This window comes from Didymosphaeria variabile, assembly GCF_027946475.1.
Source record: "Didymosphaeria variabile strain IMI 356815 chromosome Unknown scaffold_8, whole genome shotgun sequence".
Taxonomy (NCBI): Eukaryota; Fungi; Ascomycota; class Dothideomycetes; order Pleosporales; family Didymosphaeriaceae; genus Didymosphaeria; species Didymosphaeria variabile.
In genome coordinates, this window is record NW_026611627.1 from 1155987 (window position 1) to 1180170 (window position 24184).

The 24184-nt window shown below is 52.7% G+C and overlaps 12 protein-coding genes across 12 annotated transcripts; 6 read left to right on the forward strand and 6 right to left on the reverse strand.

Annotated features, from left to right (window-relative positions):
• Positions 1-447: 447 nt before the first annotated feature.
• On the reverse strand, positions 448-1614 carry N0V89_010599 (uncharacterized protein; the record flags this gene model as incomplete). The annotated part of the gene is made up of 1 exon (XM_056219341.1): positions 448-1614. One exon carries the CDS (start codon positions 1612-1614, stop codon positions 448-450), a length of 1167 nt encoding a protein of 388 aa, XP_056066468.1.
• Positions 1615-2330: 716 nt separating this feature from the next.
• Positions 2331-4694, forward strand: N0V89_010600 (uncharacterized protein; the record flags this gene model as incomplete). Its single annotated transcript, XM_056219342.1, has 3 exons — positions 2331-2393; positions 2654-4052; positions 4102-4694. 3 exons carry the CDS (start codon positions 2331-2333, stop codon positions 4692-4694), a joined length of 2055 nt encoding a protein of 684 aa, XP_056066469.1.
• Positions 4695-4876: 182 nt separating this feature from the next.
• Positions 4877-5366, reverse strand: N0V89_010601 (uncharacterized protein; the record flags this gene model as incomplete). The annotated part of the gene is made up of 2 exons (XM_056219343.1): positions 4877-5103; positions 5156-5366. 2 exons carry the CDS (start codon positions 5364-5366, stop codon positions 4877-4879), a joined length of 438 nt encoding a protein of 145 aa, XP_056066470.1.
• A 986-nt stretch (positions 5367-6352) lies between these two features.
• N0V89_010602 (uncharacterized protein) lies at positions 6353-7564 on the forward strand (the record flags this gene model as incomplete). The annotated part of the gene is made up of 1 exon (XM_056219344.1): positions 6353-7564. One exon carries the CDS (start codon positions 6353-6355, stop codon positions 7562-7564), a length of 1212 nt encoding a protein of 403 aa, XP_056066471.1.
• Positions 7565-9262: 1698 nt separating this feature from the next.
• On the reverse strand, positions 9263-10441 carry TIM8_4 (Mitochondrial import inner membrane translocase subunit tim8; the record flags this gene model as incomplete). The annotated part of the gene is made up of 2 exons (XM_056219345.1): positions 9263-9801; positions 9943-10441. The coding sequence occupies 2 exons, from the start codon at positions 10439-10441 to the stop codon at positions 9263-9265; spliced, it is 1038 nt and encodes a 345-aa protein (XP_056066472.1).
• Positions 10442-10796: 355 nt separating this feature from the next.
• On the reverse strand, positions 10797-12832 carry MET12 (methylenetetrahydrofolate reductase 1; the record flags this gene model as incomplete). Its single annotated transcript, XM_056219346.1, has 2 exons — positions 10797-12680; positions 12746-12832. 2 exons carry the CDS (start codon positions 12830-12832, stop codon positions 10797-10799), a joined length of 1971 nt encoding a protein of 656 aa, XP_056066473.1.
• A 606-nt stretch (positions 12833-13438) lies between these two features.
• N0V89_010605 (uncharacterized protein) lies at positions 13439-14467 on the forward strand (the record flags this gene model as incomplete). Its single annotated transcript, XM_056219347.1, has 1 exon — positions 13439-14467. The coding sequence occupies one exon, from the start codon at positions 13439-13441 to the stop codon at positions 14465-14467; it is 1029 nt and encodes a 342-aa protein (XP_056066474.1).
• An 82-nt stretch (positions 14468-14549) lies between these two features.
• DLD2 (D-lactate ferricytochrome c oxidoreductase) lies at positions 14550-16375 on the reverse strand (the record flags this gene model as incomplete). The annotated part of the gene is made up of 4 exons (XM_056219348.1): positions 14550-14582; positions 14631-15125; positions 15173-16106; positions 16161-16375. The coding sequence occupies 4 exons, from the start codon at positions 16373-16375 to the stop codon at positions 14550-14552; spliced, it is 1677 nt and encodes a 558-aa protein (XP_056066475.1).
• A 272-nt stretch (positions 16376-16647) lies between these two features.
• On the forward strand, positions 16648-17617 carry PRE6 (Proteasome subunit alpha type-4; the record flags this gene model as incomplete). Its single annotated transcript, XM_056219349.1, has 4 exons — positions 16648-16678; positions 16731-16790; positions 16846-17233; positions 17290-17617. The coding sequence occupies 4 exons, from the start codon at positions 16648-16650 to the stop codon at positions 17615-17617; spliced, it is 807 nt and encodes a 268-aa protein (XP_056066476.1).
• Positions 17618-17926: 309 nt separating this feature from the next.
• N0V89_010608 (uncharacterized protein) lies at positions 17927-18447 on the reverse strand (the record flags this gene model as incomplete). The annotated part of the gene is made up of 4 exons (XM_056219350.1): positions 17927-18008; positions 18055-18156; positions 18207-18342; positions 18393-18447. The coding sequence occupies 4 exons, from the start codon at positions 18445-18447 to the stop codon at positions 17927-17929; spliced, it is 375 nt and encodes a 124-aa protein (XP_056066477.1).
• A 1970-nt stretch (positions 18448-20417) lies between these two features.
• N0V89_010609 (uncharacterized protein) lies at positions 20418-23008 on the forward strand (the record flags this gene model as incomplete). The annotated part of the gene is made up of 4 exons (XM_056219351.1): positions 20418-21096; positions 21220-21693; positions 21740-22889; positions 22939-23008. 4 exons carry the CDS (start codon positions 20418-20420, stop codon positions 23006-23008), a joined length of 2373 nt encoding a protein of 790 aa, XP_056066478.1.
• A 521-nt stretch (positions 23009-23529) lies between these two features.
• On the forward strand, positions 23530-24168 carry N0V89_010610 (uncharacterized protein; the record flags this gene model as incomplete). Its single annotated transcript, XM_056219352.1, has 2 exons — positions 23530-23737; positions 23807-24168. 2 exons carry the CDS (start codon positions 23530-23532, stop codon positions 24166-24168), a joined length of 570 nt encoding a protein of 189 aa, XP_056066479.1.
• Positions 24169-24184: the final 16 nt, after the last annotated feature.

Sequence of the window (24184 nt, forward strand, 5' to 3'; positions counted from 1 at the left end):
GTTCGTCTGTTAAACTTCCTCATTCATCAAGACGTCGGTTCACGGCCTCGCTAAACGGTCGTGGTGGATGTATTGGCTCTCCGTTCTCGTCCGCGACTTGCACGAGTGCGGGGAAAATGCAGAGGCTACCTGTCTTGACACCTTGTTCACTCTGCCAGTCAAAGTCCCAAGCAGTTGGTTGCGAGAAAAGCGTGAATGCGAACTGGGCAGACCGCTTGAGGATCTCCTCTAGGTTTCGGCTGCGAGCTCCGTCATCCATGCGAGAATCCGCGAACGGCCGTAGCACACTGTCAAGAAGTGTCGCAGCAGCCTGTATGTTCCGAACGCGACCATCGCCAGCTGAGAAGGGGCTGCGAACATACGTAGGTTGCAGAAGCTCGGACGTGAGCGCGCGCCACTTGGTGTAGTAAAGCGAGTGGACTGTAGAAGCTTGTTAGAATTAACGATCTATAGCGAATCGAGATATCGTAACTTACCTCGCGATCCGCGCTCTGTGTGATTCATAGACTGCATGCATTTTGCAACCTCGGGGGGTAGGAATGTTTTGTTGGAAGAATCATTCAGCCGGATCCGCGATGTCACAACCCAAGCGAGACAGAACCTGAGTGCTATCTCTCGAGTTGTGGGGTTGTTGAGGAGTGTACTCAGGGTACCTACGGATACTGGAAGATTCTCGCCGAGAGCTTGAAGGTCGTCGTAATCGATCATTCCAGGGCTCACAGCTCGACTGTGATAGTAACTTTGGACGTGGTTCTTGATCAAGTTACTAATTTTCGAGATTTCGCCGGAGACAGCCTTATCCTCCAATGGTTGTGGGAGGCCGTTTTCGAGCGCTGAAGCAATCGGACTGCCGCTCGAAACGGACACAGTTTTGGCCACGGGGCCCTTCTCGCGATGCATCAGGGCTACCGCACTCGCCTCTGAATCACGGACACTACTCGTAGACCTTCTGCGCTTCATGAAGAACCAGGCTAGCAAGCCGGCAATTAAAAGTCCTGCCAGAAAACATCCAACACCAATTCCTGCCGCAGCTCCAGGCTGAATGTCTTTTGATCCAGAAATATTTGCGGCGGCGGCGGCAGCAGTGGTGGTCGAAGAGGACGAGGTAGCCGTAGTATCTGATGTCGGTGCTATGGTCGTGTTGCTTTCAGCACCTGGTGGCTTGTCGTTTTGCGTGGGCGCGGCGCTTGTATTAGTTTCCTGTGCCGTTGATTGATTTGTAGTCTGTGCTTGGACTGTCACTTCAGTAGATGATTGAACAGTAGTTGTGGCTCCGTCGTGGATTTCTTGCTCCCAATATCCCAGCTTGCCTCCACTGGCGTCCCACCAGAAATTGGCCGCATTGGTTGTCGGTGTGACGCCTGCCACTGTCTGTACCGGCTGATTGATCATAAGAGCGGAAGTTGGTGCAATCGTCTTCCAATTTGACGGGGAGGCACCCTTCAAGGATTCAGCATTTTTCCCCTCTTGGTTGAACCATAATCTACGATCAGGGGCGGGTTGGCTTGTAGTTGCCGTCTCTTCGTAAAGTGTTACCGTAGGAAAGTGCTTGGTGAAGGGGACGGTGGCGACGGCGATCAGGGAGCCTTGAGGTGATGCTGAGGATGTGGCCATGGTAGCTACTCGACTGTATTGCAAGAAACAAGGAGAGCAATTGTAAGTATTGAAAGGTCGCCAAATCCTCAATTGGCAGTTGACCTTCTTCGGAAGCCGTGTCGGCAGAGGAGGGAAAGGAAGGTCGAATCCTCAGCCCGACACGCTCACAGCCTAGCTTATGTATATCAAACCATCCGCCTGCACTAGCGGAGCTAATATGTACGTCGTAAGCCAGCGCAAACATGGTTACAGCCTTTTAGCACCGTCCGAAATACCGTATAACTTTTGCGGCACAGCTCACCCACTTGCAGCACAATCACACAGGCCTTAATTAAAGCATCTGCATACTCCCTGCGCATCGTCACACCTTCCTTTATCTCTTCTCCCTTAGTACATCTCAATTGCACGCCCTCTTAGGACTCCTCTCGTTGCGTGGATTAATAGAGTCCGGCTCGGATGCAGCTTCATCCTGCACAGATCCTTCAGCCCCCAATACGCCCTGCTCGTTGCTCACCTTGGCATGCATCCTGATAGGCCGTTGGCCGACTCCTAATAATACGCCTGCGGCTAGCTGCAGGCCTTTGTGCCGCAAGGCTGAGGCTGAGCCGACCACTTGCGTTACATGGGGGTAGAACAGAAGTCGTGCTGTCTTATAGCATCGAGGAGCTCAGCCTGGCCGTCAATTTCGCTGTACAAGGCTGTAACAACAGCAATTGACGAAGTTGACCGCAACAATGAACGGATTAACAGAGGACGAGAAGCCGCACATGGTGATTGGGATTGATCTGGGCATGACTGTAAGTATGATTGATGGTTTGCAATGGAGAACTCGTGGAGAAAGGGCCGAGCCGAGGACCTGTCCAGAAAGGGCTTAGCACCTTTCCCCCAGTTCCCGTCACGTGCCTTCACTCTCCGGGACGTCATCCACAGATCTTTCTGAGCAAGGGTCATCGCATACAATACAAGGCGATGCTTGATCAGATATCTGGCTCAATCAGGGCCTTTAAACTCCGGCAATCCACATTTACATTCTTTCTCCCGCTGATGGCCTTCGCAGTGCACGGGTGTCGCGTACGCCAATCTGTCCATCGGCAGCGAAACGGTCAGATGGGTTCAAAAATGGCCCGGTCGCTTTCAAGCAAACGAGAACAAAGTCCCAACGGTGGTCGTCTACCCAACGACAACTCCAAACCCCACCCCCTCCTCGTGGGGCTTTCTCTCGGAAACCGTCGCAGAAACAACTGCCCAAGACAAAGACTACAAAGAATGGTTCAAGACGCTTTTATCGCCACCTCGCCTCCAAAAGAAGCAACAGTCGGACCCGGAAAATGCTCCTGCGTCCATGGCTGATGTAGAAAAATGGTACCGCGACTACCTCAACAAAATGTACGAGTACCTTGCATTCAAGCTAGGCGGCGAACTGTCCGGCGTGAGCTGGGAACTAGCAAAAGTTGAGTTCATTTTCTCGGTGCCGACAACGTGGGAGCCAGTACCGACAGTGGAGAGATTCAAATCGATCGTAGGCGAGGCCGGATTTGGAGTGCACGCAAATCACGTCGTAACGATAGGCCTCACAGAAGCTGAGGCAGCAGCAGTACATGTCTCCACCGAAGCCCCTGGCATTTTTCGCGAGAACGACATCCTCTTAGTGTGCGATGCTGGCGGCGGCACGACTGATCTCTCTGTCCTCCGGGTAACCGGAACTAACAACCAAGCCATCAACCTGCAACAACTCGACGTCGTTTTCGGCGAAACCATTGGCAGTGCAGCAATTGATTACGAATTTGAGAAACTTGTCTGCGAGAGGCTGGAGCGTGCGCATGCGGCTCAGCCACTGCCCATTGATCCAGCCGATGCTGCGTGGGAGATGATGAAGAGTCGGGACTTCCAAGCTGTGAAATGCGAGTATGGCGCTCCTGATGATACTCCACTCTTCAGCATTGCCATCCCCAAGCTGTCGCATACCTATAATAACGAGAAGGCGGGGATTCGCAGCGGCGAAGTGGCCTTTGAGCGCGAGGATCTCCAGCGACTTTTCGATAAGCAAGTGAATAAGCTCCTACAACTTATAGACACACAGCTGCAGATACTATATCGCAAATTTCCAGCAGAACAGGTAGCGCATATCGTTCTCTCCGGTGGACTAGGCAACTCAGCATACGTGCAAATCCGGTTACGGCAACATTATGCGATAAAGAGCATTCCCAATGCACGCGGAATATCGGTACGCATAGCGCCTGACCCTCAGCTGGCAGTCTGCAAAGGTCTTGTTGCGGACCGTGTAAGGAAGCTCATCACGAATTACTCTGTGCTCGGCTGGCGGTGCTGTCGCTCCTCTTACGGGACCATGTGCAAGATTGCGTACGATAAGAAGAACCCAGAACATGTGGGGAAGCAGCTCGTGCGGGATCCACTGAACGGGAAAATGTACATCATGCAGGCAATTGCTTGGTTCGGTAAGTCTTCGGAAGGGATGCTTCAAAGATCAATGCTGAGCTTGCGTAGTGAAAAAGGGCGAAGCTGTATCCGTGGATAAGCCGATCATACATAACTTCATCAAGAAGGTAACTCCAGGTGACCCGCGGCGAGCATTCCCAACCAGTGTTATCGAATGCAATCTTGATGCGGCCTATCTCCCAAGCCAGATGAGTCCGGATACACGTGTTCTCTGCGAAATTTCCTCAGACCTTTCTTCCGCAGACGAGAAGAGGTTTACAGAGAAGAATAAGCGGTTTTGGTCCCTTGGCAAGCACTACTTCAAGGTTGAATATCAAGTCCGTGTCATCATAGGCCCGGCTGATATCCGCTTCGAGCTATGGTTCAATAATCAGAAGCTCTCACGCGACCAGTCGATTAAGGTAGACTGGACGCCTGCGCCTACGATGCCGCCAGCTGGGCAAGTGGACATCGCGACATGGAACAGGGTGGAACTTCCCGATAGCTATCCGACGCACATGTCCGGAGGCGCTGGAGGGTTCGGAAATCATGGTATTGATAGAACAGGAACAGGCATGATAGATACTTCTGGTAAAGAGAGAGCAGGAAAGGCTGGAAAGTTTTCAGGGGTACTCGGTAGATCATGGCCGGTGTACAAATAAGCGAGACACCATTGAAGAGAACAAGTTTTCAATGTCATCGGGACTAGCAAGAATCAAATGAGTGACTGTTGCATTGTAAACTAAACTAAAGAGCGAGAAACCACAAGCTAGTCAAGAGAATGACGCATCAAAGTACTGAGAATGACGCGTTGCGTCCGCATGCGTGTAGCCCTCAGAGACCCTTACGCGCTTAGTTTGCTTAAAACCTCCTGCACAACCGCCAGATTCCTGTCTGAATCGACCCACACTGCACCCAGAACTGCTTCAATGGTCGCAGCGAGCGTTTCCTTTGGGCAGTTACCTTGTTGGCAAGGGTTCTTTACCACGAGCTTGTCTATTTCCCAATTGGTCGCAATATCCTTCAATCGTTCATTGGTCCCAATGCTCAAAAAGCGCTTTTGCCCAGCCGCTGATACTCGTCAGGTAAACGACCTCAGCAATATGCTACATACTTGACTTACCAGTATCAGAGTCATCTTTGAACCAGTCGTCCATGACTGCGAGGCGTAGGGCTGCATCCCCAACCAGAGCAAGTCGTTTATTGCCCTTTTCCGGACCCTCCACCTTCGTATCAGAAACGGAGGCTCCGGCCGAGAGGAAAGCTTCTTTAAGAAAGGAGCAGTTGTGGAAATGATAGTTGATATGGTTTTGGAATGACTTCAAATCAGACATTGTGGTTGTGTAGATAGAAGAATAGGATAAAACTTCAGCCTACGTTCAGAAATTACGATCAATGTGACCCTCTTATATGCTCCATATCGAACTATACTCCCGCGAACCATTACACCCAGGGCCTGGGTCAGTCTCTAGTTATCCTCAAGTTTGGTTTCATTTGCGTACTTCCCAGCCGCAACCGGTAGTCCGTCAGTGTAAGGCTACTAGTAAAGCGTTTTCAGGGCCTAGTCACTGCTTGCGGCTATCGTTGAGCTGATCAAAATCTTGGGCGATCTTGAAACTCTTCTATGATCTCTTTTGGTCGTTTCACGTGGATCCGTCGCTATCCGAAAATTGTTCGTGATGTATGTTACAAAGTACATCGACCGTGGTTAGTCAACGAGCGGGCAATCTCACACGTCTGAACCTTGCCCAAGGATGCATCAGGATGCTATTTTCTAATCTCAAATTGTTGTTTGGACTGGATGGTGGGGTGGCTGTGTCATGTGTCTATACGAGTACCGCTACGCCCAGTGACTATGCAAGATGGTCACTCATTTTCTGATAGGTTCGTCCATTGCTAGGCGTATGGTTCCACCTCCGCAAGTTCCAGCTCTCGGAATTGCTGTCCCGAGACTTTTTGATCGGAAGAATATTCCTGGATGTCTCTTCCATGACGATAGATGTGCTCGGTAGCACCATTCTTCATGCTACCCCACGTAAGTGGACGAATTGGAGAAATCGTGGCTGACCTAGGTAGACGGGGGTAAAGTCAAACAAGCATTCTCATTAACCGTAGAAATGATCATATCTGGGGTGCTGTGAAGGTCTGAACTATTGTGGGGTAGAGCCGTTCTAGCTCGGTAAAAAGCGCCGCTCCGACGGGCAACTACGAGCGGGCAGAATTACCCTTCGGGGACGTCGGCGTGCCTATTTAGACCTTTCCCAATCCAACAACAGCTTCACAGTATTCACACTTTCGACCGCAACAGCACATAGCCAACATGAACGGCACAAGCGGAGCCTCGACCAACGGTCACCAAAATGGCCACTCTTTAACAGGACCTCGGCTATTCTCTGTCAACAAACCTCCGTCGCTAGACGAATTCAAGAAACTCACTACACAATCAAAGCCACTGCACTACCCGCTTGCAGCATCAGTCGAGGCCAATGTACCTATATACGACCTTCCAGAATTCGCCGAGCTATCTCCAGATCAACGTTCAGCTCTTCAAGACGAATGGTACCACATCCTCCTCTCAGGCCCTGGGGTCTTCGTTACAAAGAAACTATACAAAGACAACACCCTTCTTAACACAGTGAGCGATGCCTACGCAAGTATAATCGACGAAGAGAAGAAGCGCTCTGGCAAGCGAGGTGACCACTTCGCCGGCTCAGGCGCAAATGACCGCATCTGGAACTCCTTCTCAAAACACTGCGTGCAAGACGCAAAGTCCTTTGTCGAATACTACTCCAATCCCTGGCTGCCACTCATATCCTCTGCATGGTTGGGCCCTCATCACCGCCTCACAGCCCAAGTCAACATCGTTAAGCCCGGCGCAAAACCCCAGATTTCGCATCGCGACTACCATCTGGGCTTCCAGGACAACGAGTCGTGCGCGAAGTTCCCTAAGGCGTTGCAAGTCGCTTCACAGTTCTTGACGCTGCAGGGCGCCGTCGCGCACTCGGACATGCCGCTTGAGAGCGGCCCAACACGGCTACTGCCGTTCAGCCAGACGTTTGAGGAAGGCTACATGGCGTACCGGATTCCGGAGTTCCAGAATTACTTCCTGGAGCAGTACGTCTCTGTCCCATTATCGCAAGGTGATGGACTGTTTTTCAATCCCGCGCTGTTCCATGCAGCGGGGCAGAACGATTCCAAGGATATCTTGCGCTCGGCGAATCTGCTGCAGATATCGAGTGCGTTTGGTAAGCCGATGGAGATGATTGATACGTATCCGCTTGTGGAGGCGACATGGGATGCGTTGAGGGAAATGCATCAGGATGAGGGTTCGAGCGACAGGGTCATGGCGTTTGTGGGCAACGTTGCGGAGGGGTATCCTTTCCCCACGAATTTGGATAGACGGGTCCCAGAGACCGCGGGTATGGCGCCGGAGAGCGAACAGGGCCTTCTCGTCAGAGGCTTGAATGAGAAATGGTCGAAAGAGAAGGTGTTGGAAGAGCTGCAAAAGATGCGGGACGATTCCCGTGCCTAGCAGGCGAGCTGTATCAGATTCCTAGCCACGCCTGATTTCACAAGAGCGTGAGTGATGTGAGCGTAAACGACAAATATGTGAAAAATTTACCAGAGCAATCAACATTTGACAACATCTTGCAAGTTGCGCCCCTGTGTTGGCTTAAGGCTACTGCTATTATCTGGCGCAAGTAGTCGAATGTTTGTAAAATCATTTGTTAGTTAGTCCTGCCCCGATATTCTTACCATGTCCCTTCAATGTTCCACCTGCGATCACCATTGGAGCGCACTCGATCTCGCTATGCCACGTACCAGGTCATTGAATTCCCACATCATTCACGTCACAAAACTCAAACACTTTCTGTGCCCTCACCCGCGTATAAAGCTCCAAGTACCCCAGCAGTCAAATCGTGGTGTTCAACCTCCACGCTTGATTCAGCTCTGGCCACTCATCTGCCTCGTTTACACACCTTCATAATCCACCTTCCAACTCGGTTACCACTTGGAAAGTCACCATGACCGACCACATAACCTCGCTCCTCGCCCTCGCCGAAGGCGTCAAAAACACCGGTACCGAAATCCAGTCCATCGGCGCAAAACTGCACACCTTCGCCGACGCGCTGAACACCGAGGCAAATGTGCTTTATACACCCTTCCCTCCTTTTCTTCCCATTCACTGACAAGCATTGTATCCAGGCCCTAGCCGAAGAGCGTCTCGCCCTCAGATCCCAACTCGCTGCCACCCTCGCACAAATTGAGAAAAGCAAAAACGCCCCTTTCAATTTGGATGTCTGCGTTGGTGTTCGCGCCAACGGGAATAGCACCACGTTTCGTCGAGTGGGTTGTTGTGCTGGGTGTGGTGGCGCTGCTGACGGCAGTGGAGACGATGGATGGGGAGGTGGAGGTGGCGGTGGCGGTGGAGACGCGAGGAGCCATATAAGCAAGGCGCTGTCGGAGGTGGCTGCGAGGGCATCGGCAGCGGCATCACAGGCTGCATCTCAGGCGAGGGGTGCGGGTGGTGGAAGTAGGGCGGGGAGTGTGGTGAGTAGGAAGAGTGGGAGTGCCGGGGGTGGATCGCATGTGGGTTCTTCGCATGCGTCGCAGAAGTGAGGAAGAGATAGGCTATACAAAGTACTAGGTGTACGGAGAGTGAAGTTGCATGGACTTAGCTGGCTATTTCCAGCTCCAGTGAGCCTGGATGCTCTCACTTCCCACTATAACGTAGTTTTTCACTTGTCAACGTGTTGGAGATTACGGCGCTATGTGACGTCTGACCGAGAAGGGCTCCTCGAATTCGTGTGTACGTGCTCCACAACCTCTCAATCTCTCAATCGCGGCTTGCAAACTCTCACGAGCATTTCAAATGCTCTGAACAGCCTTTCTTAGCACGTGTAACTCAGATCGAATTGTGTACTATGATTGGTAGCCACTTGACAGAACTCGCTAACAAAGCCCCCGGATATTGTTCCTGTCTCACTGTAGACTGAAGACCAGATTGGCGCAAATCAAGCGTAGATGTACGAAGGCTTTCATCCTTTAGGAATTCTGGATTTGATCCGGCCGAAGAGTAGCGAGCCAGAACATCATGATTGGAGCGTCCCCATTGGCGCCTGTGAAGACACGGATGTTGTAAATGTATCTGCGAGATAGTTTTAGTTCTACTAGACCGCAGATGCTGAAGAATGTCTACTTTGAAGACTATGCGCTTGAGAGGTTGTACTTACTTGACACCAATGTCTAACTTACGCTGATTGACGAGATACCCCATCGGCTTCCCATTCGGTGATCCTAGGAGTGCTTGTCCTTCTTCTGTCGCCGTGGAGAAGTCGTCTCCAGGCCAGACAGAGTACTTGTCTTTTCCCCTAGCACGCAGAGCCCTCTTCATGATGCTCAACGTTTCCCTATTGACAATCCACATCATGAACATGTAGTTGAGGTTGGCAGGATTCGGATTTCCAGCATGAGGATTGCTTCCACGTAGCCAGCCAGCAAAGAGCAGATCGCTTAAACTGCGAAGCATAGGTAGCTCACCGGTGCCTGCCTCGCGGCCATAGACTGCTTTGAAGCTCTCCGCTGGGCTTACTGCAACAGACACCATGATTGCACCAGCTTTATCTTGAACGCCGAACTTTGCCCTAGCTCCGGTGGCTCGGTAACGTTTGTTGTAGGCCACGTACGTTTGCTCATTTATCGGAAATGGCTGACCTTTCTCGTCCTTCAAGTTGGCGGCTCCATGAGTATAATGGTAACTCCATATGTCTAGACGTGGTGAAGCGAAGTCAGCGTAATAATCATGAGTAGGAAAGACGAGTGAAACATGTCAGCCTGGCGGTTTACTGACTTCTGTTTCAGAAGTCTGCAACAGCAAACACATACACTTTGTACTCTAACAATACATACCTTGCCATGGAATGATCCCAATGGAACGTTCTTGCATGGCTCGGATCCAACCGGCGCCATAGAAGTCGTTGAAAACCGCGTCGTTGAACTTGTTGTCAGCGTCTGACCAACCCCAGGTCTCGTACAGCATGGTATTGAAATTGTTGGCCCTGAACATGCTGTTTGCTGACTGACGCGGAGGGTTGTAAAGACGACCAGCAGCAACGTCAGACTTCCAGAAAATGGCATACATCGACGCGCCTTTCGCTTGAGCTTTGCACCACAGGTCGTCGGTCGCCATAGGAGACATGTCCCAATTCGCCCTTCGCTCGAGGTGGCCCTCGGCCTGGGGAGTCTCCTCAGAAACATGTGTTTCGTTGGTTTTCGCACCCGTTGTGGGACCGAAGGTAGCGGAAGATATTGTGTCAAGGAAGTCATTGCCAATGGCGGAATGCGCGCAGGTTGCGAGGTTCACGAAACCCGCGAAGGTTGCAACCAGCATAGTGACCCTGTACTTCATCGTAGCGACGAATGCTTGTTGACAGGTTGGTGGGTGCACTCAGTCGTACAGAGTGGGGTGAAGACGTGGACGCGACTCTTTCATGAAAACTTGCAGGTGTGTAGGGTCGCACCTGCCTTCACTGACTTCGAGGCAAGGCAGCGATATCTTATGAAGGCTTGTCCATAGGTGCGGTGAAAGCTATGGCCTTTGTGACGTAGCTTTATCGGAGCTCTGCAGCGTTGAGAATATCGAACTAAATATCTGGAGCGGTCAACAATCTCGAGGCCTTACGTGGCAGCAGCTTACAAGGTTTTCAAATATAGTGTATATTTCTTCAGCTCTTCATTCCTACAATTTCCATCTTCGCCTCCATTCATCTCTCCTCCATCAAAAATTTCCACAACCCGTCTCCGTCAACGTAATCTCCCCAGATGATATTTACCAACCACAAATCCCTCCTCAGCTCCCCTAGTAATCTGCTAGTCTCCGTCCGCGGCGTATATATCCTCTGCCACTCGCGCCAGATACTCCACGCCTCTTCGCACCAGCTTCTGAAACTGACCGCCTCGATAATCGTCGGCGTGACAATCTCCTTACCCGTGAAACTGCCCCACGTCACGGGGTTAACCGCCTCCTCACTGCTAGCCTCGAAGTCGCCCGCTGCATTGCCCGCAAAGTACGTGATCTGGTCATGCGCCTTCAGACGCGGTTGGAGTGCCACCCAGTCGGCCGAGGGGAGGAAGAACTCGACGAAGGGCTTCTGGAAGACGAGGCCGTTTTTGGGACCCCAGCCAAAGACGGGGTCAGTGGATTTGACACCGTTAACGGCGGGCTGGGAGGCGACTGTCCACCAGCCCTTCGCGTTCAAGCCTAGCAACTCCTTGGCGATGGTGCTGGTTTCGGGACTGAGGCCTTGCTCGCTCCAGGGGATGGCTTCGAGATCGCCTTCGATGTGCCTGCGGAAGAGTTTCGAGATGTCGTCTCTGTCGACGGGATGGCCCCAAAGTTTCAGGGCTTGAGGCGTAGACACGTGCAGCGTCGGTCCGTAGCCGTCGATCTCACCGAAGGCAGGAGATCGCGCGTCGCCCCAGCGGCCGTTGGGAAAGTCATCCCAGGTTGCTTCGCGGCCGAGGGATCCTTCGCCCTCGGAGATGGCGAGCGTGTTGGCACGGGTGTTGACCGGGCCCTTGGGAACGCCGGCTTCGTCTTCGGGGGCTTCGTAAGAGGCGTTACTGGACTTGCTTTGTGACGGATTGGATATTATGACGCGGTTTCGCGGGCCAGAGTTAACGGAAGAAAGACGTCTTCGTTCCTTGTTGCGCAGTGCGCCTTCAGGGGGTTGGAAGTCGGCGCTAGGGGTGAGCTCGATGGCGTCGTCATCATCTTCGAGCAATGGTTGCGGTATCAGGTTGCAGTTTTCCAGGATGTGTGATACCGCCTTTTCCAAATTGAGGGTGTAGAAGTGAAAACCTCTTCTTGTAGGGCTAGGCCGTCCTTTCATGTGCTCCACAATCTCGCTCAAGATCTTGACGCCCACCTGCTTGACCAGCTCGTCGTCACCTCTCACAGCGTCCAGACGAGCTACAATGTCTGCCGGAATCTTCGCATGCGAGAGCTTCGAGACGCGGTTGAGTATCTGGTACGATTGTATAGGCAACAGGCCAGGGATGATAGGTATCGTCTTGAATGCGCCGCTCTCGTGTTCTCTCAACATGGTCTCGAACTTGTTATACGCCTCCACATCAAAAAAGAGCTGTGTCATGAGGAAATCCGCACCAGCTTGCGTCTTCTCTACCAGGTACGGGAGGTCATATTTCGGATCCTGCGCCTCCGGGTGGCTCTGATCGGAGTGCCCCTCGGGATAGGTCGCGACACCTATGCAGAAGTAGTCCCCATACTGCTGGCGAATATATCGAACCAGATCCACTGCCCACGTGAAGTCTTTATTCGAATCATCCTCTGGGAGCTGTCCCTCCTCTCGGTACTCCTCGCTCCGTGGCGCATCGCCACGCAACGCCAGAATGTTCCGTATGCCTAGTACTCTTGCCTGATCGAGTGCCTCGTCCACGAGCTTGCGGCTCATATTTGTGCACGTCAGGTGTAGACATGTTGTAAGGCCCAGCTGACGCTGGCATATCTCTGCGAGCTCGAGCGATTTGGTTGCCGTCGATCCGCCAGCGCCCCAAGTTACGTTTACGAAGAGCGGGCGCAGCGCCTGCGACATGCGCTCTAATCTCGACTGGAGGTTCGCGAAGCCCTGCAATTTTCTTAACTCAACAACCTTTCCTTTCACTACATCCGCGCATGGAGGGGCAAGCGCACCATGGACGTCTTCGGCGGGAAGAACTCAAGCGAGAAGTAATTGGCGCCATCGGGCAGCGCATTGATCTTATCCGTAATCTTTTCCATGGTAGGAGGTATAGGGTGGTGTGGTATAAAGAGTCATTGCTGGCCCGCGGTGCTGGACTTTTGTGAATGATTGCCGTCAGAGAAAGCCCCGATCGCGGTATGTGGGGCAGCGACCATGTGGCTGGTGTTGCCCGATTAAGTCAGGTAATCCCCGTGCTGATCACACCTGAGCACGCGATTGTGATTGCTCTCCCATTATTCGATGGGAGGATGAATCAGAACGCTACCTGTCGGATATTGAAATCATAGCACCCGGAGCTGGAGAGGGTTGTAATGCTTTTGCGGAGCCGTCGGAATGCGTTCCGACAACCGGAATCAATCAAAAGCGGGCATCACCATCCCTCTAACCTAACAAAGTCCCTCTTGTCAAGGTTCGCAAATCATTTGCTACTGCGACTCAAAAATGAGCAGAATCAAGAAGAGGTGCTCGTAGTAAAATGCAACCTTCGTATATATTTGCCCTTGTACAACATGACATTCGGCTCCCCAACTCGCGGTTGCCTCTTCCAAAACATCCCTTCTTGAATCCCCACACTTCAACACTTTCAGTCTGCTTGATTTTCTATACCTACTTCTTCATATGCTCTCCGAGTCAATCCATCCGCCATGCCTCTCCCACCCCGTATCGACGTCCACTCGCACTTCCTCCCGCCTTTCTATGTCGAAGCCCTCCTCGTAAACGGTCACGAGAAAGTCGATGGTATGCCCGCCATCCCAGAATGGTCTTTAGAAGGTCACCTCCAAATCATGGAAGCCGCCAATATCCAGGAGAGCATCCTGTCCATTTCGTCGCCGGGGACGAACCTGCGTCCGGACCTCCCATCGTCTACTGTGATAGACCTAACACGGAGATGCAACGCCTACGCCGCAGATCTGAAAAGAAGGTATCCTGCGAAGTTCGGCTTTTGGGCGTCGCTGCCACTTCCAGACGTCCCCGCCGCACTGGAAGAAATTGATAAAGCGAGAGCAGAAGGATGTGATGGCTTCTCCCTTATGACGAACTACCACGGGTCCTACCTTGGCGACCCCGTCTTTGACCCTATATTCGCACGGTTCAACGAGCTAGGCGCGAAGGTTTTCATACACCCTACAGCGCCGTGCATGCACTGCTCGCAGGGCGAGACAACCTGGGCTCTGCCGCTCGGCGACAGATACCCCATCCCCGTCTTCGAGTTTATATTCGACTCCGCAAGGACGGCGATACATCTTTTCTTCTCCGGGACGGTGGATAGATGCCCCAATGTCACGTTTGTGCTGCCGCATGCGGGTGGTGTCCTGCCGCCTTTGCTCACGCGGTTTACGGCTTTTGGGGCGCTGGTGCCGGGGAGTAAGGGAATCGATGCCAAGGCGGTAAGAAAACAGTTGGGAGAACAATTCTACTTCGATCTAGCAGGGACGGTGTTTGAGGGGGACGAAGGGGTGGTTGGGTCGGGGCAGTTGAAGGCGCTAGTTAGGGGATTTGATATAAGCCATGAGAGGTTGCTTTATGGAAGCGATTTCCCTTTTACAAGACATGCGTCGGCGATGATTCTTGCGAATAAGATGAGGGATGGATTGGAAGAGTTGTTTAGCGAGCAGGAAAGGGGGGCGATCTATCAGGGCAATGCTGAGAGGTTTCTGCATGAGAAGGCGTGAGAGAACAATACTATGAAGATAGAGCTAACATGGCAATAGTGAACGAAGAGAATATGAACATCTAATAATACTGTCGCGTAGTCTATATGTACTTGTAAGGGTTCAAAATACCGTTCTGGGAGATGGTTAGTACTTGCAAGGCACGAAAAGGAAGACAACATACCGGATCATACAGGTTTTTGATCTGCTTCATGAGCTTGATCATTGTCTCATTCTTACTGTACCCAACATATGGCTTCTTGCTGACGCCTAGCCCGTGCTCAGCACTGATGCTACCGTTCCTCTTCGACGTCCACTCATACAGATAAGGCTCGAGCGCTTTCTCTACAGTCTTGTCGAATCTCCGGACGGGCACATTCAGGTGGAGGTTAGCATCGCCCATGTGTCCGTATCCGACAACGTCTACAACGGGATGATCATCAGTCTCTCCAAGGAGACCATCCTTGATCATGCGCTCCCGGATGTCTTCTACTAGATCGTACATCTGCGCGATTGGTATTGAAAGATCATACTTGTAGACACCGCCCCAGTGGCCGAGGCATTCTGTGATGCGTTCACGGCAGGCCCAGAGTTCGGCAACCTGGGTTTGACTCTCGGCCAGAACACCATCGGAGACGACCTCGGTCTCCATGACGTGCTCAAGGAAATTTTGCAATTTCTGTTTTCCGTCAGTGCCACATTGTGATGCAAGAACAAGGCGCATACCTCGCTATCGTGGTCAGTGTTCGAGCCACTGGTTTCTACTAAGCAATAAAATGGGTGGTCCCCTTCCAAAGGCAGCTTTGTACCCGCCACTTCCTTAAGGATCTTTTGGGTGCGGCCATCCATCATCTCGAATGCGGACAGGATTTCGCCAAGATATCCCTTTGCAGCGATAAAGGCCTTCTGCGCGTGCTCGTAGCTCTCCAAGCCAAAGTAGGCCACGTTTACAGCAGGTGAGCGTCGAGGACATTGAATCGAGATACCGGTAATAATGCCAATTGTCCCTTCAGAGCCAATGAAGAGTTGCTTGATATCGTACCCCGTGTTATTTTTTCGGAGCTGTGAGAGATCATCGATGATGGTGCCGTCGGGTAGGACAGCTTCAATACCCAGCACACTGCCGTGGAGACTGCCATATCGGAGCAAGCGGAGGCCACCAGCGTTCGTTGAGACGTTGCCACCAATTTGGCATGAACCTTTCGCGCCAAGGTCGAGAGGAAAGATGTGTTGCCTCTCGGCCAGGTAGTTGTCGGCGACTTCGAGAATGACACCAGCATCTGCGACAAGAATACCCGAGACCTCGTCGAACGACCTGATGGTGTTCATCTTTTGCAAGTTGAGCACAATTTCGTCGAAGACCGGGACTGAACCTCCGACAAGGCCGGTATTACCTCCCTGAGGAACGACAGCGAGCATGTTGTCATTGCAGTACTTGAGGATGTCGCTCACTTCCTCCTTGTTGGAAGGCTTCAGCACCAATTGCGCGTGGCCGCGGAACTTGCGCATCCAGTCGCTGTTAAAGGGCTCAATGTCTTCGGTGGCATCCTTGGTTACTCCGTTTATCACAGCAGAGTCAGAGCCGAGCAATTCCTGGAAATACTGGACATGCTTCTCGCTGAGCTTTGCAAATTTGGACTCTCGTTGGATGTGAGGATACCTTCACAAGTTAGATTTATATTTTCGAGATTGATTCAGAGCATTTGGAACGTACGAATCGGATGTAAATTTAATGGATTTGGAGGGAGCTGGTTCATCCTTTACACCACCTTTTGCATCTGGCTGATGGGGTTCCGAACTCGCTGAAGTTGTTGCTTCTGACTTCCATCTCATCTGTAGGGCAGGCCTGACATTGTTTATACACGGAAAAGGTCGCGGCGACAACGCTGCACGTCGCAAAGAAGCGGCGACGCGCGAAGAGGCGACCATGATTTCACGATTGCAGATGAAAGAGAACAGTGGGGGAACTGCTTCGAGGTCGCGGACATAAATTCAATGACCATGACCTAACCCGGCAGGGGTGGCACGAGCCTGCGCTTGGCGCTCTAGGTGGAAGCGACGACGCGGAAGCTCTCACAGCTCGGACTCTGCTATACAATCCACCCCGCCGCCTATATCACCCATCCTATTTGCAATTTTCCTTTCGACCACTTGCCTCCGCCCTCTCTCGAGCTCTCCAACCACCCTTCACATCATTCGTTATGGCATCGGGCTACGATCGCGCGCTCTCAGGTAACCTTCCGCTTGTGGATGGCGGGCAAGCTAATAGCTAACCTGTGAACAGTCTTCAGTCCCGATGGACACGTTTTCCAGGTTGAGTATGCGCTGGAGGCTGTCAAACGAGGTATGCTGGAGCACATGTTGCTATGACCAATGCAACAGTAGTAATGTTTGGGCAGGTACATGCGCCGTGGGCGTCAAGGGCAAGGACATCGTAGTGCTAGGATGTGAGAAGAGGTCGGCGATGAAGCTGCAGGATACGCGGATTACGCCCTCCAAGATTGGTCTCGTTGATACCCACGTCGCCCTTGCCTTCGCCGGACTGAACGCCGATGCTCGTATCCTCGTAGACAGGGCCCGCCTGGAAGCACAATCACATCGCTTGACAGTCGAGGACCCCGTGTCAATAGAGTACATCACCAAATACGTAGCCGGTGTGCAGCAGAGGTACACACAGAGTGGTGGTGTGCGACCGTTCGGTATCAGTACGCTGATCGTCGGTTTCGACCCCAACGATAAGACGCCGCGGCTGTACCAGACCGAGCCTTCCGGCATCTACTCGGCATGGTCAGTCTATAACTTTGGCAGCACAGAGGTGGATATTGAAAGCTGACTCTCCGCAGGAAAGCGAACGCTATTGGCCGCTCGAGCAAGACGGTGCGCGAATTCCTCGAGCGAAACCACAAGGACGATCTGGACCGGGAAGAGACGATCAAGCTGACGGTCAAGTCACTGCTTGAGGTGGTGCAGACTGGTGCAAAGAACATTGAGATCGCCATCATGGCGCCGGGCAAGTCGCTTGAGATGCTGCCGGTGGAGGACATCGAGAAGTACGTGGAGAACATCAACACGGAGAAGCAGGAGGAGGCTGCGAACAGGAGGCCGGGTCGTTCAGGTCAAGCCTCTATTCCGACACGGCCTGCTGGGGAGGGTTCAGGATCAGGAGCATAGAGGGTATGAACAGCCACGACAAGGAAAACGATTTGGCGCATGAAACAGCATTGGCGTCTGGTAGACTTCCCAGATCGTATACGACAGATACGACCAGCTAGTGCTTCAAATGGCATAACTAGCATATAACTCCTTTCCACCTCGCCTGTCGCGGAGCGGGTCTTGCACCTCCCATTCGCCTTCAGCGTCTTTAATGTGCCAAGCTACAACCTTCGAATGCGCGACTTTATGGACATTGGAGGTAGATAGTGTCAGAAACAGTTGTTTCACTCGTGTGGCGATCGTCATAGTCTCGTTGGGTATCGTCTCTTAACCCAGCCTGTCGGAGGCGTCCTTCACGTTGAATATCGAGCGATCTTCCTCGACACGAACACGGTCATCCTTGAGCATTCTGCTATGGATCAGCGTTGTTCTTTCCAGTGCTTCCTGTTACTGACCTCGCATCCTTCCGCACATCCTCGCCCTCAACCTGGAGTTTCGCCTGAGGGGTCAAGGCATCGAGGACGAAGTGGTTGTCGCAGTGCGGGCAATATTCGTCGCTGTCACCTCAGCATGCTAACTATATATCTCATTCGCGTTGGTGGCCTACGCATCCTCAAATTCGCGTGAATCTTTGCGGAAGGCCTTTTTGCACTTTTTGCAGACAAAGGTCATCTCGAAGCTCTGCATCAGATCATGGTCGGCCGCCTCGTGGTGGCACTCTGCACAGTCGAACCATTTGCGGCCTAAGAAGGATCAATGTAGGAAACCTTGTGAACGTATCGCGTGCACTCACAGCAAGGCGCGCGGATGGCGACCTGGGCGTTGAGGACGTGCTTGCTGCGGAGCATTAGCGGAGGTCATTTGTGGCGGGGCTGGTCGCGCGTGCGTACCACATGTTGAGTCGGTCGGCGTACCACGCGGGCGCGCTCAGGATGTAGGCACGAACGCGTGTGAATGTTGGTGTTTGCTGCTTGTCGGTGGCCTGTTTGAGCGTCGCGGGGCGAGTGTTTACAGGGTCTGGCTAAAGTGTGCGTCGGAAATGCAGGAACCCAGGGCGCTGTCAACGGGGGTCGGTGGACCAGAGCCTCTGCCTGGCGACGTCAGCCACACTCGACTTCGTAAGATGGGTGGATGGGCACCACCGAGCACATTCCTCTCTCACACTTCGCAGCATCGCTCGCAAACAGTCCAGTCGCTCCGGCACGCCCAGCAGCCCCAGCGCGTTTGCTGTGCTGGCTCTGAAACGGCCATCCCAGGCGTCCCCCGCCTCAGACAGTGTTCCCTGCTGTCGACCATCTCCATTCCTAGACCCACCGATCACCGCTTGCACGCACTTTGACGACTCGGTGCCCCTCGTCCACACACAAGTTGTCGCTCACTACACGTATACGCCCGTTTACCTCGCCCATTGCGGCCGCTGAAGCACCTCCGCGCCGCATGAAGATCCCCCGCCCAAGGGTCCTCACATTTTCAAAGCACACCGTCGGCGCTCAATGGGAACGAAGCCTGGACAGTCGATGAGCATCCACAACGCAGAACCTGGCGCCGGTTGACGAGGAGCGCCATGGAACCCTCAAACATTGAGGAGAAGACGGACGGCTCGTCCATTGTGAGTGCTTCCCCGCTACATAGCTCCAAGCTCTTGCCCTCCTGCCACATGGTTCTTCAAGATGTACTAGACAGGAAAAGAACATTGCAGCAAACGACTAAAGTATTACGAGCATCCTCTAACTGGGAACAGAAACCCGTGTCGTCTCTCCGCAGCTTTTTCGAAAACAATCTCACTTCGAACAGGTCCCCAGCGCCCGCAAGCCCTCGACAACCATCGCCCGTCGCCGTCGACCGGCTAGCTGTAGCGGAGGATAGCAGGAGGGATGGGCGCATGTCGCTGGATATTGCGCGGCAAAATGGCGGGCGGCATTCAACGTCGAACTTGCTCGACAGCAGCGGGACAGGTCCTGCTACGCCGCGGGGGAGGAGTATGCGGTCACCGTGGAGCGTACCCAAATCGCGCCCGACATCCATGGTAGCTTTCTCGCCGCCGAGATCGCCGCCGAGATCACCGCCCAAGGTGTTAATCAATTCGCCAGCATCCCCTCCGCCCAATTCACCCGCCCCGCAAATCCACTCGCCGCTCCCTTCACGAACTTCCTTCCATGCATCGATGGATACTTCCTCGCAGAGTCCAGTAACCTCGAATGGCACGAAGTCTTCAAAGATACCCAGTCGGGATAATACTCCTGCTATACCGTTAGACTCAAAACCGGTTCCTTTTCCAGTCCATGCCACAAGTCCAAATGTGGAGTCGCGCAAGAGTGGTGTGTTCGACCGACATAACATTTCCGCGGCGCCCATTCCACCTCCTGTCAATCGCGCTGGCAAACCCAAGATACTCGGAAAATCGCACTCCGTGGAGCCACCTCCAAGGTCATCTTCGCTTGCACCGATGGATGTATCGGAAAGAGAAAGGAAAGATGTGTCGCCCTTCAGCACACCACCCAGCAGCCCTGAGAAACCACCTTCGCCTACAAAGGATCCAAGTCCGCCAAAGCGCTTCACTACACCCAGGGATGGATATTTTCCGCCACCTCCCGTACATCACGCAGTGGCTGAGAGGCTACCTCCATCGGACCCGCGGACCCAAGGCTTTGCCAATCAGCCGTCTAGAAGCGCCCCTCTTGGGCGACATCAAAGTACAGGTGATATCTCAGCAGATCGTCCCGCTCTACCAGCGCGGAGAGAACGGGACAATGTGGATATGCGCAAAAGTATGATCTTGCAGAGACCGGCAGCCCCTGAGCCGCCTGGAAGGCGATCCATGGACACATTCCGCTCACCTGCCATGGTGGCGGAGACCACTAATAAGTTCAAGCCATCTCCGAGAAGAACGCAGACGACGGACCTGTTTTCGACCGCCACCGCAGAATCACGCAAGGCTCTTGAACCTCCCAAACCCCCTCCACCACGGAACTCTGGAGAGTTTAGACGGCCGCCTCCCGCTCCTACACCTGCACAGCCGCGCAAAGTATCGCAGCCGTACAGCTACGACTCGGACGATACCGACACCGCAAACGAGAAGGCAGGTGCTGCTCTGACCGATTATCCAGACTCCTCACAAGCCAATCGCCGACCGCCCGTCTTTGATGCCGGAACTTCGTTGATTCCAACAGGCTACGAGACCAAGTTATTCGCGATATGTGGCGAATACATATGTACGACCGGTTACGTGACCAACGTATGGAATGTGCTAAATGGCAGGCTTCTCATGAGCATCAGTCACGGTGATACGGTGAAAGCTACTGCGGTCGCATTTCGGCCTGCAAAAGAAGTGGAAGACGAAGGCAAACGTCTTTGGCTTGGCATGAACACTGGCGAGATGCACGAGATCGACATCCCGACTCAAAGTGTTGTTTGTACGAAGAGCTCTGCACACAAAGGCGCTCCCGTTGTGAAGATATTCCGCTACTCATCCGAAATGTGGTCGTTGGACGACGAAGGTAAGCTTCATGTCTGGCCACCGGATGAGACAGGATCCCCAACTCTTCAACAAACACCGTGCCCATTTCGCATTCGTAGCGGACATACCTTCTCGATGATTTCAGGATCACAGCTCTGGATAGCTTTTGCCCGGGAATTGCGCGTTTACAAACGGACTGGCGACGGCAACTATTTCCAAGAACTGACACAAGGAGGCTTATCACAATTGAACGTAGGCGACGTCACTTCGGGCGCCATCCTGAGCAGCCAACCGGACCGTGTCTATTTTGGACATAATGATGGGAAAATCACGGTTTATGCCAAAAAGGGCTTTGAGTGCCTGGGCGTAATAAACGTGAGCCTATACAAAATTAGCTCTCTGGTGGGTGTTGGCGACTATTTGTGGGCTGGGTATAGCACAGGCATGGTCTATGTCTACGACTTAAGTTCTACGCCTTGGAAAGTGATGAAGGACTGGAAGGCCCATGAAAAGGTCATATTCGGGATCTTAGCCGATAGGACAAGTATCTGGAAGTTGGATCGCCTTCAGGTCGCGACATTGGGCTCTGACAACATCCTGCGCATTTGGGATGGCATGATGAAGGAGGATTGGCATGGTACGTATCTGAGGCTCAACGGGAAGAGAAAGGCTAACAGGTGTAGAAACTCAAATGCAGCAGCGTGACTCCGAGTACTGCGAATTCAGAGAATTGACAGCCAAGGTTATGACCTGGAATGCCGGCGCATCCAAACCCACTGAGCTAAGACATAATGAGCAAGATCAAAACTTCTTCCGGGAGCTGCTACAACCCGAAGATCCTCCGGATATTCTTGTATTCGGTTTCCAGGAGCTGGTAGACCTGGAGAACAAGAAGATCACAGCCAAGAGCTTCTTCAAGAAGAAAAAGTCGAAAGAAGCGAACGAACAGGAACACATGTCCCATCAGTACCGAGCGTGGCGCGACCATCTCATTCGTGTCCTGGATGAATTCTGTCCCCGTCAAAACTACACCTTACTCCACACAGCAAACCTGGTGGGCCTCTTCACCTGCATCTTTGTAAAGGGTTCCGAACGCACCAAGATCCGCGATGTCAGCGCTGCTGAAATCAAACTTGGCTTCAGCGGCCGTGTGGGAAACAAGGGCGCATTGGTAGTCCGTTTCCTAATCGACGATTCATCTCTATGCTTTATCAACTGCCATCTAGCGGCTGGACAGTCGCAGACACAACACAGAAACAATGATGCGGCCTCAATTATGGAAGCAGCGCCTTTGCCGCGAAATCGGTCTCCAAAAGATTGCACGAACTTCTTCGTTGGCGGCGGCGACGGCTCCATGATACTCGATCACGAGATATGTATCCTCAACGGCGACCTTAATTACCGCATCGATTCCATGACGCGCGATTCGGTCGTTTCCGCAGTGAAACAGGGCAACCTCGCTAAACTCCTCGAACGCGATCAGCTCCTGCTATCTCGCAAGCGGAACCCTGGACTAAGACTGCGCGCCTTCAACGAAGCGCCCATCACCTTCGCGCCCACTTACAAGTACGACGTTGGAACCGATACATATGACACTTCCGAGAAGAAGCGCTCGCCTGCGTGGTGCGATAGGGTGCTTTACCGCGGTTTGGGCAAGATCAAACAAACTGAGTACCGCAGGCATGACTGCGTCAAGGTCTCAGATCACAGGCCTGTGAGCGGGAAATTCAAGTTGAGGGTCAAGACTATCAATACGAAGATGCAGACGGCAGTGGGCGATAAAGTAGAGGTAGAATTTGAGGCCGTGAAGAGGAGGATCGCGGGAGATATCAAGTGAGTTTGTCCGGTGTCACTGATTGGGAAGATTGCTAACCTGATGCAGGCTCGATTACCTTATTAATGTGTTTGGATTAAGTGCTAAGGAGGCACAAAAGCTATTGCAAGGAGCGTAGGGTTGACCCGTCAGCCTTCTCGAGATACCACATTCATAATATTGATTGAGCGCTGTTGTAGTACTTCTAAGCATCTGCATTGGTGAGGTAGCCTTATTTGCGAAGTTCAATGAATTGAAAACTGTTGATCCATATACTGTGCCTAGGTCGCGTGCCTAGGGGTCTGGTGTAAGCCACAAACATGCAAGACGAAAAAGCGATCTTCAGAATTGCATATGCGCGGATCATCGATATTGCTACGCGTTGCGATGTCATGTGTTAGCGTGGAATCATGGTGACGTCAATCACGCGTACCGCCAAAAGCACCTGCCATACCAACGAGAATAAAACCACCATTGCGTCCACAGCACAAACAACGTACAGTTTAACCTTCTCTAGAAAAAAGTACACATATGTCCTTCCCTTCTTCAATCGCCCTCCGTCGCCTGCCGCTAACGTGCACCTCGTCAGCACTCCCACGCGCCCGTCTCTTAACCGCACACCTTTCTCACAACACGCGATCTTTTGTTCCAACCGCCAGAATGGACAAAAACCAGGCCCGCGGCGAGTCAACGACAGGAATCAGCGAGTGGAAGCAGCGGCCGCCGTACCGTGTACACGAGCCCAACGAGCACTTCGATGCAAAGTATGAGGCCAACTGCCACTGCGGGAAGGTCAAGTACCAGCTGAGCAGGCGGGAGCCACTGGACAGCAAGCTCTGCCATTGCACGACGTGCCAGACGCAGCATGGTATGCCTCATTTGCCTCAACCCCTCTTCTTTTCTCTTCCTTCCGAAAATGGGTGCTGATATAGTGTAGCCGCGCCCTTCCAATGGGCCGCCATCTTCCACAAAACCGACATAAACTTCACCAATGGTCACCACGAACTCGAGTGGTACGACCCCACGGACAAGTCCATCGAGCACAAGCTACCCTGCAAAGTGCGCTGCTCGTACTGCCATTCTCCCATCATGGATGAGGGCCGCAACATGATACTCCTATTCCCTTCTCTTATTCATCTTAAGACCGACGAGGACAAAGCGTTCTTCAAACCACGTTGCCATATGTTTTATGGGCAGAGGGTTATGGATATCCCGGATGGACTGCCCAAATGGAGTGGACTCAGCGACTCTAGCGATTTGATTGAGGATAGTCCGCCGGAGAGAAGGTCAAGGAATTAGAGAGGAAGAGGGAGGA